Source organism: Staurois parvus, unplaced genomic scaffold (assembly GCF_062004578.1).
Source record: "Staurois parvus isolate SC_StPar_1 unplaced genomic scaffold, SC_StPar_1.0 ptg000019l, whole genome shotgun sequence".
Lineage (NCBI taxonomy): Eukaryota > Metazoa > Chordata > Amphibia > Anura > Ranidae > Staurois > Staurois parvus.
The window spans coordinates 15,886,140-15,903,130 of record NW_028317815.1 but is presented as its reverse complement, the minus strand read 5'-3'; the positions used below and the strand labels follow the sequence as shown (position 1 = coordinate 15,903,130).

Sequence of the window (16,991 nt, the reverse complement as noted above, 5' to 3'; positions counted from 1 at the left end):
TATGCCCCTGGGTGGATGCAGACATCAAAACAAAGGCAGCTTGCACACAGTATGGTGCCCCTCTGAATGAGGCCTTAATATTTAAGTATGACTAAGTACAAGAGCTTTTATTGTTATATGGCATGTGCTTCACACCTCAGAAGAATTTTCTCCAAAGCCCAACTCCAGATATTAGACAGAAACACTTTTTTGGCTTACCTCACCTTTTCTCAAACTGGCTCCAGCATTCTCCTCCTCTCCCATTGGTGATCTGGGCTATGGGTGTTCCTTCAGTGTCATCCAATACAATGCAGGACTATAATCCTGTATTGTATGTGGAGACAGTTGTGTGTCTGTAGGTGGAAGAGCCATACAGAGGAGGCTTCATGGGACTAGTCTCATTGTCTGAGGGATCTGACTGGAGGGAGGAATAAGGAAAGTATTAGGGCCACATTCCTGTGCAATTTACAGGCAGTTCCGCGTGATGCAATTTGAGCCCATTCAATTTGAATGCTTTTGGAAATGCACTGAAACCGGATAGCATAGTGAACATTCTATTCGCCTTTAGTAAATGACCCCCATAGTGTTCACTATACTTCAGCTTTTCCAAGGCAGCTGTGACAATACTGACATTCAAATAGGAATACACTTGTACCTTGGTACAATTATAGACTGATATACTGTAAGTACAGCGTTACACCCAGGACGATACAGCATTATAATAGTAATACTATGATGTCCATAACATGGTTTAGTCAAACATCAGCTTACAAACTGTGAAATCAGGAAAACGTTAGATTTCTCACTTCAGTCTCCAGTTAGGTGGATTGTTCTTGTCCTAATGTACTGTAACACTATCATGAATAAGGCAGACTATTTAGAAAAATCTTCTCAGTCTGTCATTCTTATTTACCAGGAAACCTGCCATGACAAAGACATTGCTGACCTTACTAATATATTAGTTCATAACCCAAGGCAAATACACTGCAAATGACAACAATCTACAATAATATAATGTTTATGCCTAATGAGCTATAAAAGGTGGACATTAGAGAATCAACATAACAACTATGTAATTTACATCATCATAAGGAGGTCAGCTATGGCAGCTTACAAAGTTTTCTGATGATGGGGGTCCTTTAATTGTTTCCTCTTTTATCAATCACTTTCATTAAAAAAAAATCTAAAGGAGAAGTCACATTAAATTTAGAATCTAATTCCAGAATCATCACTTACCTAAAGCACTCCTTGAGGTGGTCCAGAAGAGTTTTATGATACCTGAAAACTTTTTTATCATTTGGCAGAGAAAGCATTTTCGGAGAATATGGGCCTGGACACCAAGTAGTGACTTCCAATGTTCTCAGTCATCGCTTCCAAATATTTCCTGCTGTGTGGATTCTTTATCATGGTTAATTTCTAGGTAGCAGATGACTGAATGGAAAGGAGGGCTCATTACGTTCAGAAAGGATCAGATGTCACTACTGATGCACAATAATAAATGCTCCTTTCTCAGGTAGTCATATAATACTTAATGGTTCATGCTGATTTTTTGCGTGTTCTAAAAATATTTAATAACAAATTCATGTTATGGTAGAAAGACGAATTTTGCTCAATTTAAGGAGCTTCAGAATACTGACATTTACGTTTCTGGAATTTTATATTATCTTTCATTATTAGGACTACAGTACATTCAGTGGCAGTATACCAAATAGGCAAAGTAGGCACTAGCCTATGGACCCCACACCGTTTAAGGGCCCTGCAACAATGGGTCAAAATGATATTGATTTGATATTGAACAAAACTTACAATGGAGCTTTCTTAAATTGTTTACAAAGGTGAAAAAAAAATAAATCAACTCAAAGAAACAAAAATTTTATATTAACCACTTCACTACCAGACACTTTCACTCCCTTCTTGCCCAGGACAATTTTCAGATTTCAGCACTAGCACACCTTGAATGCCAATTACTCAGTCATGCAACACTGTACCCAAATGATATTTTTATCATTAGGGATGCTGATTGGGGACAGTATATTAAATAAAAAATATATATTGTATTTTAATATTTTTTAAACTTTTTTTTGAATTTCTTAATATCATTTTTTTACACCCTCACAACATTTCAATGGGATTCAAATCAGAGCTTTGACTAAATTCTTCTTTCTGAGCCATTCTTTTGTGGATTTTTATGTTTGAATATAATTTTTATTGAGAGGAAGCATAAAGTAATACAATAGGCACAGTAGGTGCCAGCAATAACCAACAGACCCCCACAAACAGAAAAAAGGGGGGTTACACACATCAAGTCAGAGTAGTTCGAAAAAAGAAAAGTACTAGAAATCATAACAAGCGGAACAATCCTAAACATGTGGAAGCCATAACATAAGTCATATGGAAACCCAGCATAAAGTTCAAGCGGTGTTATGCACCAAGAGGAGTCTTTTGTGGATTTTGTAGTGTGTCTCTGACAGGTACATACTGTATACTTCCTTTTTTTAAGTAATTGCAGTTATCAAATTAAAAGGGAAGTGTAAACATTAGTTTGTAGGGGGTACAGAGGTGTGAGTACTGGATTACTGCACAAATATGTGGGAAATAAACAAATACTGTATATCACAATTCCGCTAACACGTACACCTCTTGTTTTATTTTATTTATTACAGGTACTTATATAGCGCCATCAATTTACACAGCGCTTTACATATATATTGTACATTCACATCAGTCCTTAACCCTCAAGGGGTGTACAATCTAAGGTCCCTAACTCACATTCATACATACATATACTAGGACCAATTTAGACAGGAGCCAACATTTAACAAATGTTACTATAATCAGGTATTGTTTAAAACATACCAGCATGTCTTTGGAGTGTGGGAGGAAACCAGAGTAAACCCACACAGGCACAAGGAGAACATGCAAACTCCAGGCAGGTTTTGCCATTGTTGGGATTTGAACTGACGACCCTAGCACTGCCAGGCGGAAGTGCTAACCATTTAGCCACTGTGCTGCCCCAATTTTTGGACAATATTTGTTTTGCCTGAAGTCTGGTTTTAAACAATACCTGATTATAGAAACATTTGTTAAAAAATTTATGATGTGATATATAATGTGTATCTGAAAAAACATTTTTACAATTTTCCTTGTGAAAGTAATAAAAGTAATTAAAAAAATCAAGTAACAGTGTAAAAATAAAATAGAATAAAAAAATAAAGTGCCCCATCCCCCCGTGCTTGCGCGCAAAGGCGAACGCGTGCGGGTGCTCAGCGTCCCGCAAAAAATACGCGCTCGTTGACGTGCATTCCAGAAGCGCACATTGTGTTTGCATTGCCATTTAGGCTGTGTTCACACCTGCATGTTTCCAAATGTGTGTCATGGTTGTGTTGCATCTGCACGTTATTGAAGGTGCATAAACCTGCACAGAAAATACGCACTGTCATGCGTTTCAAAAACAAACATGCACCGTGCTTGCGTTGCCATTTAGGGAGCATTCACATCTGTATCTTTCTGAATGCACAGCAACCCACACAGAAAATGCACACTTTGCCATGGGTTTCAAAAATGTGTGTAACGCAAACATTTAGGCTGCGTTTTCATCTGCACATTTCACATTTCTTTTAGCATGCTTCACTTTGTCAGACAGCATCTATTTAAGTGATTTCTTGATTCAACAGGTCTTGCAGTAATCAGGCCAGAGTGTGGCAAGTGAAATTTAACTCAGCTTTCCAAAAAATGTGGTTAATCACAGTTCATTCGTGATTTAGCGAGGGGGAAGGGGAGGGTCAATTATTTTTCACATAGGACCAGGCAGGTTTGGGCAGCTTATTTTCCTTCATAAATGAAATCATCATTTAAAAACTCCATTTTATATTTACTCGGATTATTTTTGTGTAATATTAAAATTAGCTTGATGACCTGAGACATTTAAGTGTGATAAATATGCAAAAAAATAAGGAAGGGGGCAAATACTTTTTCATAGCTCTGTACATGTTTTGCTAAATTGTTATGCAAACATTTATGTAAATGCACCTCTGCATTTTTTTATTATTCAGAAAAATAAATGGGACCTCAAAAAAAATATGTGTGCATTGGCAACATGACAGCAAAGCATCATCAGGAACATGGGTCAGAAAAAGATTAATTTTTGCTTTCTTTGAAAGTTTTGTTTTGTAGAAATATGAAAGAGGTCCACAGAAATTTCCTAATTATCAGAATGACTTCAGAAATGAGAAAATACTTGGCAAAAGATGATTCACAGCTCCCTCTTCTGGGATGATTAGGTTCAGTATGAAAGAATTAAAAGAAATCTGACTAGTATGTACACCAAATTATTTCCTCAGACATTTTATTATTTTGTATTCTTTGCATTGTAAGCAAGGATAACAGACAAAGAAAGAATGATATGATCAGATGCATATCAGACTGCCTCTCTATTAGCAAAGGCAATGCAGCCTAATACAAGTGCATTGATTTTAAGTATTTCCTTTTACCCTATGGTGGAGCATAGGACAACTGTAAAAGACTCTTCACCACGCTTGCATGATTATGTTGTCCATTTATGACACACAGAATAGCTGAGATTCAGAGGATCACAGCTATTCTCTGGTCATTCACAGTTTATAACACCCAGGAGAATATGTTCAGCCCTTCTCTGGAGATCTGTGTTCTCCCTCCGGGTTCTCCAGCCCAGAGCTGGAGAATCGGAGGCACCGAAAACTAAGCAGAGAGAAATTTACCTCTGATCTTTTACTGTAATCTCGCGAGATTATAGTAAAATCAGCCGTTTTCCAGAGTTTGTAGACCGTTCTCCAGCGTTTGGAGATCGTTCTCCCTTCGTTCGGAGAACTGCTTCATAAACTGCATTCAAAGGAGAATTGTGTTCTCCGAGAATGCCGGAGAACTGAGCAGCGATCTATTACCGCTGGTTCATAAACGGACACCTCAGTCTCTCTTGGTCTTGAGTGCCCCAGTTATGTTCTTGTTTTGTGGAGTTTTGCAGAGGTTGAGACCTATCCAACACCACTACCATGCTTTATTTGTTGTTCTGAAAGGTGGTTGGTCAATGCCCATAAATAACCAATAGAGAACACTTCTGGATATCTGATGCTAACAATCAATTTGATGATGATTTTTTCTCTAGTGCTCTATGGGGTTGATTTACTAAAACTGGAGCACTCAAAATCTGGTGCAGTTGTGCATGGTAGCCAATTAGCTTCTAACTTCAGCTTGTCCAGTTTAAGAAAATCTCCCCCTTTGTCTCATACCTGTGAGATAAACCAGACTGGATACTATTCTGGAAGAGTCTCAGCCTTGTTCTTCTATTGATCTGGTTTGCTCTTTGGATCAGCAGTTGTTATTAGAAAAACACTGAGGCTGCAATTGTCAATGTTTCCTTCTGAAAATGCTAGCCATCTGGCTTTCATTATGCCCCTCTTGTTTTAATGCTCTGAGTGACTGATATTCAACATGTGATCAGATAAGGATGTCTAAATTCTATCTGACTTACCTGATCTGCGAACTTCAGGTTAGTAACTAAAAGTAATAATGCCAGAGGGTCAGCATAAGACCTGGATATTAGCATTTTCAGAAGGAAGTCAGCAGCAGCGGTCCCCCAGCTGCGGTTCTTATCACAAGTTTGCAGTAAGCCCTCCTGTAATGTAATTATTCCCTTAAAGTAGCACAGTTGTTGATACCTGGTACCCTATCCAGGATTAAAAACACACATTTGACATTACCTCTTGGCAGCTAGATTTGCGATCTGTTTCCATTGGAAGCATGAAAAAAAGAAGTAGTGGCACTCCGATATACAAACAGCAGACTTTATTATTCAATCCATAGAGATAAAAAGACAATACATGGCTCTAGGAACATCAGTAGATGCTTTTCACACTCCTTCAGTGCTTATTCATTACTGAAAGCTCCATTAACACCCACTCCTTTTGATCCTACATCAACAGGCAAAATCAATCAACCCAAATAGTTGAGGGGTTAACTCATCAATGACAAACATTACGACTAGTAGGAATGTCTCAAAGAAGTGGTGTTCATTTGTGTTAAAATAATATAACTTGAAGTAACTCAATCAATATAAATTCATGAACATAGCCAACATATACTAATCAGGACACCCAAGGAAAAACACACAAACAAAAAAAATACCTAAATATTCAGTTTGATTTTTAGAGGTATCATAGACACCTACACCTTGTAATTTGACAACCTTTGGGCTAGGGTTAATAGGAGATTCTTAGTAGCTTAAAAAGGGTACTTACGGTAAATTGCTAGAGATTAATCAATAGGTGTAGCAAGTGATTGCTAAACAGATCACTAGTTGCACAAGTAGCATGGAGTAGCAATCAATCTTGCATGACTGCACAATGCTCTATTAATGTTTGATTGATTCCTGCAATATGCTCCTACTTGATCATAGCTTATGTCATAGGGAGCAATTTTTGCCATCTGGTTAATCATCATTTCCTACACCCAGTGACTAATCTTTAGTGATTTTAGTAGCAGGAAGGAGCTACTAACATCTTCTCCAGCCCATTCAGGTAGCTGCATGCAGTTGGTTAAATCTTTTAATAGAAAATAAAATGACCCATGTAGCTTAGCCGTAATTGACGCAGCCGGGCCATATTTTATTGATGGGTTGATTTACTAAATGAGTTAAGAATCTTCACATAATAAATTGTGACAATATTCAGTTATCAGGTCATGTAAAAATGAATTCCTTTTTACTTATCGCCTTTGCACATGACTGGATAATTGAAGTGAATATTTTGTGCAAAGATTCCCAACTTTTTTAGTAAATCTATCCTAATACATAGTGTCAGTTTTCACTTTAATTATCCAGTTATATGCAGATGAAATAGAGAAACAGGAATTTGTTTTTCGCATGACTGAATAATGGAAGCAAACATTTACATATGTTATATTCACACAGTAAATCAGCTTCAATGCATGTGTTGAAGCCTAAAGAAACAGGCAAGGTTTGAAATTTAGACATCTTGATTTTAGGAAAGGTCTTTAATATTGTATGTTATCTGTTATCTATATATTAACATTATATTTTATAGTTACACAACATTGATAAAAATAAATACATATACTATAAACGGTTAAATAAGAACAAATTCTATATATTGTTTAAATATATTTCATTTAAAACCAAAGGTTTGAAAAGGTATATATATATATTTTTATGTAAATAATTCATTTTAAATTGTTGCAAAATAACCTGCATTTACAGGCAAAGCATATTATTCATGTTAGTTATTCCTCCAACAGCCTTCCGGTCATGGTAAAGTCATAATTTTCTTCACTTCCTCTTCTGGTGTAGAATGGTAAGTTTTTGGTCATCATTCAATGAAAGTACCATACAAAATTCACCTTCTTAGAAATTCATTTCATTTGGTACCTGAAAAACATTTTTCTATAAGATAGAGAACTGACTGACATTATAAATACCATCAAAACTACATAAATTCATTAAAGACTACTGAATTGTGGTGCATTGGAGACCTATTTAAGGTGAACCTCTGGGGACTGAAACATCTTAAGATTGTGGGCCACAGGACTGCTATTTCAATCTAAGCTTTACTACCTAGTAAGTCCTGGATCTGGAAAAAACATGCAGATTTTTCAGAAATCACTGGCTGCATGCTTACATCAGATAACTGACTCACTAAGTAGCGAAGCCATGATCAGGATAAAAGCACCAGACCCTCCATCTTTCAAGTATGTCTGGAATGGCAGCATACATATTTCTATCCTCACAGCAAAATCAGGCCCCATATGGAATGGTCTGTTCTTGAACTGATAGGTTTATATAAATGTATAGACAAATCTGAACAGTTTGGAACCTTGGTATCCCTCCAAAACCTTGGAATTAGAGGAGGGAACAAAAAATATTATATGCTAACCTTCTAAAGGAGATCAATAGTTGAATAGTTGACCAACAGACCACTTTTTTTTCCAACAAAAACAAGTGAGAGCTCAAAGGCAAAAGCAGCTAGCACAAAAGATGACCAACAGACCTTGTAATTATTATTATTATTATACAGGATTTATATAGCGCCAACAGTTTGCTCAGCGCTTGACAATATAACGGGAGACAATACAGTAACAATACAGTTCAATACTAGAGGGAGTGGAGGGCCCTGCTCCTTGGAGCTTACAATCTAGGATGTAAACAAACCAAAAAGTGCAGCGCATGAATATTAAAGTGCATCAATATTTAAATGTAATAAAACAAACATAAAGTCCCAGTGTATAATAATATGAAGAGCCTTCATTGTGCAAAAACAGTAATAAAGTGCATATTCTCTTCCAACCATTACATATTTACCAAATATCCAATGAAAATTCAATGTATGACACGAGAGATCCACCAACAAACTTCCATGCTGAAAAGTGACTCTCCGTGCTGAAACTCATCCACTGTGCGAAAAGGAAAGTGTTGCATATCCTCCACCTCTATGCACTCACCAGATGGCTAATAAGCATTAGCATACACTATCAGCAATTCACCAGGGCGATCCATAGAATTCACATAAATATCTTCACCATAGTTCACCTCAATCCAGGAGGGCACTGTGTAAAGAAAGCTCACCACATGGAGGCCCAGGAATATAATATATAGTGCAGTATTTATTGCTTAAAATGAGACACATATAATAACATGACAGAATCAATCCACATGGAACAAGCTATAAAAGACTTGGTCAGACTTGCAAAAATGACTGCCGCCCCGGAAACTGGAAGTGGTGGCATGACATCAGCATGTAAAGCCCCACCCAATGCATTTCGTGCACATACATGTCTTCAGGGGACACACCCACCTCTGACATCAATCCTTCCACACTTAAATAGCCCGTGGATGCGGGAAAACATCAGAACAGAAATTTGACGTGCCCAACAAAACAATGTGCAATGGAAGAAAGACTTAGCAGGGGAGTAGTATGCTTCACATAAAGAGGCTGATTATTGGCTGTTCAGGTACATAAAAAAATCCAGCTAAGAAAATAATTAGGCCAATCATTGACACATTCATTTTGTACTGTGACACTCAAAGTGCACCTGTGCCTAGACTATGGATATTAAGCTATTTACAAATTCTTAACTTCACAATACTTAAAAGGTTAGTTCCCCTTTACCAAAACAAACTGCCTATGCAGGTAAAGTATGCCTCAAACTGTAGCATTTTGACCAGTTAACCATATTTAATAATGGCCTTGTTATAGGTGTAGGCCATTTATGTATTTCCCGCAGCTTGACTGAAAAACTGCCAGAGAAGGCATCATCCCATCCTGCCTTGTTGCTAGGTCAGTGATGCTGCAATGAAAGAGATGGTGAACCATACATGTGGAGGAGTTTTAGAACTTGCTCCTGTATTGGAGGGGGTGAGCAATAACATCTGCGAGTGTCTAAACCTCTTCACGCCGACAGCACACAAATGTGCAGCCTCCCGGCGTCTGGGCCTAGACGCCGAGTGGCCGCACATTTGCATGCAATTAACAAAAAACATATGTGCTGAGATCACGCACCCTGCGTGCTCCCAGCACACATGTCTGGTACTCATGGAAAGGTCCCGGTCTGTTCTTTTGATCGGGACCTTTCCCGATCATGTGACCGCCGTGATGACGTGTTACAGTGGTCACATGATCCCTAAATCCCGCCCGTCCCGCCTCCCGGCTTCTGAAACGCTTAAAGGGCCGGGAGGCACTGGCAGGAAGGGGTTAATAATGTCCTCGCAATAAGGCAGGATGAGATCACTCCATTTTTGGGAACATTACAGTCAGGCTTTGGGAGGTTTATAAATGGCCAACACCCATAATAAGGGCATTGTCTAACTTTAGTTAAAGTTGCATAGTCTGTTTTTATCTATAGATACCCCTAACTTGCAAAAGAAAATTTTGTGGTACAGGTGAACTAACCCTTTAACCCTATGTTAACACTTGCGGATTTCAGTGCGTTTTCCAGTTTGCAGAAATGCACTACAGTCCATTTAACATGATTTCCTATGGATTTAGTTCACATCTGTGCATTTTGAGCTAGTGCCTTTTTTTAGAAAGGGTCAGGGACTTTTTTCCTGCAGCAGATTGCATTTTGTGTGTAATAGGCTTCAATGGATCCGCACCAAAAACACAAGTGTTGCATTTTTGCCACATCTTTGCCTCTTTTGAATTTTTTTTTGCCAATAGAAATTTGTAGAAAGTTCTATTCATATAGTGCAACTGTGATGCGACTTTACACTCTCTGGCACTCAAGGAGCCTCAAAATAGGGTTAGGGGCTAGGGTTAGAGATAGAGTTAAAACTAACCCTAATGATTACTGCTAACCCTAACACTAGCTCTTAACCCTAACCCTAAAATGCTACTTTGGCCACATAAAGGTTTCTGCACTACTTTGATGCTACTTGAGAGCCAGAGTGCAAAGTTGTATCAAAATCACAACACATGAACAGAACTAGATGGACTTTTGTCTTTTTTCAGCCAGTCTGTTTATGTAACCATGTAACTCATACTTTTTTATTAGAAAAAAAAAAACACAAAACGTGACAAAAAACACATGTTCAAAAATGCACCCCAAAACACGCTGGAAAAACGCATCAATCACAACCTGTATAGATGTGAACCTAGCCTAAAGCATATCCAAATCCACCAATTTAAATAGCAGTCGTGTAGTGGTGAGTATGAATGGGGTATGACCAGGGGAGTAAGATAAAGTTCCCATGGAACAGTCTGGGGTATCCGCCAAAAATTAACAAATATCCCACCAAGTTAGCTGTTTTCTAAAAAAAAGTTATATTCAAGGAATGCCTTGAATGATAACTGTTACAGTTACTAGTAATCTTATAGTTGCTCGCAACCACACTGTCAACCAATCAAATGGCTGATGTCATAGTTGATCACATGCGCAGCACCATGGCAATTGTGGAGCAAACAGAGGATAAGATGCCACTTCCTTGTTTTGTAAATGACAGAACTATTTTGTTTCACTTTAACAAACTTTTAACTTAAAGTTATTCTTTCTCACGCATCCTCACAGAGCACACTATAGACTCTAGAGTTGGGTTTTAGTTGGTTTCTAACAGCTTAGAAACAGCTTGCAGCTTATTGCTGGGTTCCTGCCTTCAGACATCTGATTCTACCTCTGTAGCCCATGACATGTTGTCACATGCCTACAGATGGGAAAAAGAAGATTCCAGCATGTTACCTTTGCTGTATTTATGGAAGTTCTTCTTTAGGGAGACCGGCTGCAGATGGCTGAAGGCAGGGACCCAGCAACAGGCTACACACAGATACTGAGAACAGAGAAGGTGGTTTAATGTCATTTGATTGGAAGAAGTTGAAGGATTCTGCAGGATTGTGCATCACACCTAAGACCTACAGGATCTGTGTTTACAAGCTTGCTGGCTACGGTGATCGCTGAGTTCTGACAGTTAGAGTTGGCGGGGGACTGACGCTGCATCCACATAGGTAAGTATAATTGGGGGAAAAAATCCAAATCCACATTTTTTCTTTTAAAGAGGTCACTGTCAGCATTAGCAGCGCCTATGTTTCTACTTTTAGAGGTTCAACTTAAGGGCCCCTTTAGATCAATGTGTGTTCAAGGAGGTGTTTCTTTTTTAGAGTTAGGCATGTCTGTAGTCATGCATCAACCTATTTGTTTTTGGAGAGTTGACATGCATTATTGATGTTCATTAACACGTATTGAAGTGTGCTTCCAATGAGTTTTTAAATTCAGAATTTGGAGTGGAAGGAGTTTACAGCCATTGGGCAAGACCTGGTAATACCTGCTGCCATCACATCAAAACATGTTACATACATTTTGATGTGTTGCATCTACATCTATGGGCTCCCAATGAAATTGACATGTCACAGCACCTACCAGAAGGCAACACAAAGTCCTGAAAAATGCAATCCATCTCCTTGAAGGACTGTATTGTAATGGGATTTTGAGCTCCCAGCTTGCCCAAAGACATAGTGACACCACCTTCCAGAAACCAGGGCTGAGGTAAGTTTTTTGAGTGGTTAACCTTTTGTTTACAAATGGAGTGGAACTCCATTCAAACATTATACTCTTGGGGGTCTTTATAAAACATTTGTTGAATGAATATCACACACATTCATGCAAGTTTAATGAATGTTCTCCATATGTCTGTAATAGATTACTTCCTCTGATTGTCAGCTTCACCTAATGTCCAAAATGTGGTATAGTTTCCTGAACCTATTACAGAAAATACAGGGAACATTTGTCCAGCCTGCCCGAATATGTATGACATTTTTCCAAATAATGTTTTATAAATAGACCTCAAGGGTTTGTTATATGCCCTATTTACTGTATATATGTACAGTTAAAACTCTTCTTCCCCTGAAATCATTTAATAGCACATACCAATTTGATGTCTGATTGTAGTAAAAAATGTCTGTTGCTTTCTAAATCACCTTGTCACACCAGCCTGCTCATTGGAATGATCCCTGTGTATTTCCTTTGTGTTGTACTTTTGAGTTACTGGCCCTCCCTCTCCCAAGCTTTCAGTGCAGATGAGAAGGCTATCAAAACTCATACAAATATAAATGGTATGCTGTGTGTACATTTGTTGATCCTTTAAAAAATATATAACTAGATTAAATTGTGCTTTTAACACCTTCACGGTGGCCACACGCAAACATGCGGCCTCTCGGTGGGTAGGTCTTAAAGCTGAGAGGCCACATATATGCGTACCCAAAAAAAACCAGAACTGCGCCGAGAGCCCACACTTGCGCTCCTGGCACAGTTACTGGCGGCAAGTAGCAAGCGGGAGCTTGCCAATCACATGACCACTGTGACAGCCAATCATATTGGTCACATGATCACAAACCCCACATCTAAAACCCCTTTGAGGACCAAGGTACGTATTTGTCCCATGTTTTTAATTGCCTGTATCATCTGATTAAGAACTTAAAATACTTTTTTTTTTTTGGTTTGAGTCAAAATATTAGTTCTTATCAACAAATGGATCTAGCTTTTTGCCAATTATTTCATGAAATGGCTTAGTTACAGCAACTGAAGTGTACGAACTTTAAAAACAAAAAATTGATTATTTTGGCGTTCCGTAATCTTATAGTCCTCAAAGGGTTAAAGGGCATTTTCAAATGTTTTCATGTATTAATTAGGTATAAGGCTACATTCACACCAGTAATTTAGGCCAGCATGAATTGTAATGGCAGGAATCAGAGAAAATCATCAATTTTGCTTGTACGGTGATAAAGCATGCACCTAAATTACCTTGCTGATCTCATGCATTAAAGCATGCTGAAGGCCTTTCTTTTCAAGGACATATAGGACGGCATCATGGACAGTGAGAAAAAACATTGATGTTTCAATGTCATCATCAAAGAATGAGCTACGTTTTAACTTCTCCATTACAGAACCTAAAGAATCAAAAATAAATCAGTGGTTAATATTCAAATGAAATGCACGACAGTTAAATTTTTTCAATTCACATTGCAGGGTTTTAAATAATGAGATCCTTGTTTTATCTCTGTTTAATGCTGGACAAAAGATTGATTTTCCATGAATGATTGGTTATGAGGTAACCATTTCTATGGCACCAAACAGGTAGTGCCAGGGCTTTTTTTAAAAAACAAGAAGAGAGGAAGAAAAAAGGTTGCACACCTAAAAGGCTAACCTCAAAGGAATTTTATTATGCACCATAAACAGTTATAGGTCATCGGAGACATGACAATCCTGCATGACAGAGGACTCTACCCCCCCCCCAAGATATCAAGAGGGGACCCTCAAGGATGGACCAAAGATAGAATTGGTCCTCTGGGACTGACCTGACCCAACCCTCCAACACCCAACCATTGACACAACCCACCCCACCAGTCCTATCAACCCCCCAATTCCCACACAAGGACCCACAAAAAAAACCCTCCCCTAGATGAAGGACCCTCCCATCCCACCACCCCCCTCACAAAGGGGAGAGAGGAGCTGAGGGAGATAATACCAGCCCACTGGCACCCCACTCGGGGGGGGGGGGGGTAGAGTCCTCTGTCTTGCAGAATTGTCATGTCTCTGATGGCCTATAACTGTTGCATAATAAAATTCCTTTGAGGTTAGTCTTTTAGGTGTGCAGCCTTTTTTCTTCCTCTCTTCTTGTTTTTTTAAAAAAGCACTGGCCCTACCTGTTTGGTGCCATAGAAATGGTTACCTAATCACCAATCATTCATGGAAAACCAATCTTTTGTCCAGAATTAAACAGAGATAAAACAAGGATCTCATTATTTCTTCCTTGTTTTGGAATATTGATTAGGTCGCACCCTTCCAGACATTCTGGTGGCACCGCCACGTTTAGACACTGCATGTGGATTCCCCAGCTTTCCTAAATCCCTTTTCCCTGATTTTTGATACCAGGGCTTTTTTTTCTCAGAAAATAGGTGCAGGAACTCAACCACAACCCCCTAAACCCACAGCTCCCCCACAAACACATACAAATAGTGAGAGCGTCTTCAAGTGTTACTGAACCCACAGCAGTAAAATCAGTCTGTATATGCAGTAAAGCATGCTTGTTATACTCATACTGTGGAACCTAAGTTAGTTAGTTAGTCATTAATATTATGTAAAAAGACTATCTGATCCAGTCTTCTCTGATCCTTCCCTTCTTCCACAGTCCCCAATCCATCTGCTAATAGTACAGAGCTCTAGGAAACACTCTGCACATGCTCAGTTTGGTGTGTATTGCTGGAGAGTTTTTTTTTTCTTTTGGGAGGGTGCAATTGATCGGCACAGGGCCAATCAGCACTGTCCAGACAGAGGGTCAGGGGTCATGCAGCCTTATAGGAAAACTCCTACAAGATTAACCATTGTTCAGCTGGACATGGATAGAAGTCACAAGACTGATATATACTGCTGGGGCTTTTTTTCAGCTGGGACTTGGTGGAACTCAATTCCCCCACCTCTGGGTAAGGTCCCCTGCTCCCTACTCACCACCATCACTTGTAAACACAGAAGTCCAGCCTCTGTGTTTACAAGTGACAGCATGACTCCCAATGGCTCCCACAGATCTGATCTCCTGAGGGGCTCCCACTGAATGCAAGATAGGGACAAGGGGGATGCAGGTGTTTGGGGTGCAATGTGGATGATGACACATCCCGGATGATCTCCCTGTAAGTGAGCGAGGCGGCGCCTCCACAGTGTGGGGGGAAATACTAGAGCCGGCTGGGTGCTTTAGCTTAATACAGCAACAAAAGGAAGACGTGAAAGAAGATGGAGCTTTTAAGTAGAGTGAAGGGGAGAAAATGGGGACAATGGAGGGAGGGTTGTATGCAGAGGTCAGAGCTGAAGAGGGGTGAAAGTGAGATGTGAATTGGGGATGCAGAAATAAGCAACTGTGGAAGAAGGCTGAACTGTGCACTCTGTATGCAGCGCACCCCTGAACTCTGCGCTGTGTATGAAGCTCAACACTGAACTCTGCACTCTGTGTGTAACACCCCCCAACCAAAACTCTGCACTCTGTATGTAGTACACACCTGGTATTTAATGCCCCTTTAAAGTGTTACTAAGCCCAGGACCCTACATTCACTATATCTGGTCTCCCACAGTACACACAACTAGGACATTTAATTACTTTAGTAAATATAAACTGCTAAATACCTTTTCATCAGCAGTTAGAGCAATCTTGTGACTTCTATCAGTGTCCAGCAGAGCACTGGTTAAAGCTTGTAGGAGTTTTCATTCTCCCTTGATTGTCTATGATGCTGCATAATCCCTGACCCTCTGTCTGAACATCGCTGATTGGTGCTGTGTTGATCACATGCACGTTTCCAAGAAGAAAAAAACTCTAGCAATACACACCAAACTGAGCATGTGCAGAGTGTCTCCTAGGGCTCTGTACTATCGACAGATGAATTGGATCAAGTAGTCTTTTTACATAATATGGTGGACTAACCTCTTAGGTTATGCACCAAACTGAGCATGTGCAGAGTGTCTCCACACGGTATGTCTTATCAGGAGATAGGAGGGAGACACTGCAAAAAGGGGAGGATCAAAGAAGTCAGGATCAAATAACATTTTTAAACAATGCAGAGGATTAACCCCTTAGGTTCCACACTGAGTATAATAAGCATGTTTTACTGCATATACAGACTGATTTTACTGTTGTGGGTTTAGTAACACTATTATATCGGTATTGGTTTTAATTGTTTTATCAGTAATTTTTTATTGTTTTTTATTTGATTTTTATTGGTATAATTTCTACAGTGTTTTACTGTTATATATGTGGTTTAAGACACATATAGCTAGATAAGAGATTAATTAGGTATAAGATTAGATGGTTAAGATTAGGTAAGTAATTAATATATAGGATAATATATATGGGTAGGTATATGGAGTAGAAAGATACAAAAGATTAAATAGGAGGAATGAGAAAGGGTTAATAAGATCGGGTGAATAACATGTATATGGTAAAATTGTATGCAAGTGACTAAGAAAGCAAAGGAACATGTGTATATTAGTATGGAGGATTGGTAGAGAAGGGGTTCATGAATTAGGTGGATAATATGCTTCTGAATAGGAACAATTGACAGAAATTAGGCCGAAAGAGGATGGGTAATGGACCATATGGATAATATGCAACAGGAGAAATTGACAGAGGAAGGGTGGTAGTGGTGTTAGTAAGCACTGAGTTATTGAGAGTGGGGTTGACAGATCGGTAATGCTCTCTGTGAATACTAGACTGCTGAATAGCAGAAAATAACAGAGAATGAGAACCAGCAAATGGGTTAATGAACCAGATGGATAATATGCAGCTGAACAGGAAAAACTGACAGAGGATAGGCGACAGTAGAGAGGAGGAAGATTAGAGGTAGGCGGTGTCAGAAACCACTTAGCTATATATATATTGTGAGTGGGGTTGACAGATTGGTAACGCTACCTGATGAGGCCGTTAAGGTGATAAGCGACGTCATCCCGCAGGCAGAATTGGGCTCACACCAGGGTGAGCAGTGGAGCCCAAACTAACTGTG

General features: G+C 39.1%; 1 protein-coding gene across 2 annotated transcripts in view; it reads right to left on the bottom strand.

Moving 5' to 3' along the window:
- Nucleotides 1–5,784: 5,784 nt before the first annotated feature.
- Nucleotides 5,785–16,991, bottom strand: part of LOC149472904 (chloride anion exchanger-like) — an 87,868-nt gene continuing 76,661 nt past the window's right edge. Inside the window, exons 19-21 of one of the 2 annotated variants that reach the window (XR_016313896.1) lie at nucleotides 13,252–13,397; nucleotides 8,327–8,571; nucleotides 5,785–7,396 (exon numbers count right to left, since the gene is read on the bottom strand). Coding sequence is in view for 1 of the 2 variants with exons in the window: in XM_089685125.1 (XP_089541251.1) it covers nucleotides 7,373–7,396; nucleotides 13,252–13,397 (170 nt within the window). In the remaining variant the exon portion in view is untranslated. The remainder of the gene's footprint in view (nucleotides 7,397–8,326; nucleotides 8,572–13,251; nucleotides 13,398–16,991) is intronic. The other variant, XM_089685125.1, reaches the window with a different exon arrangement.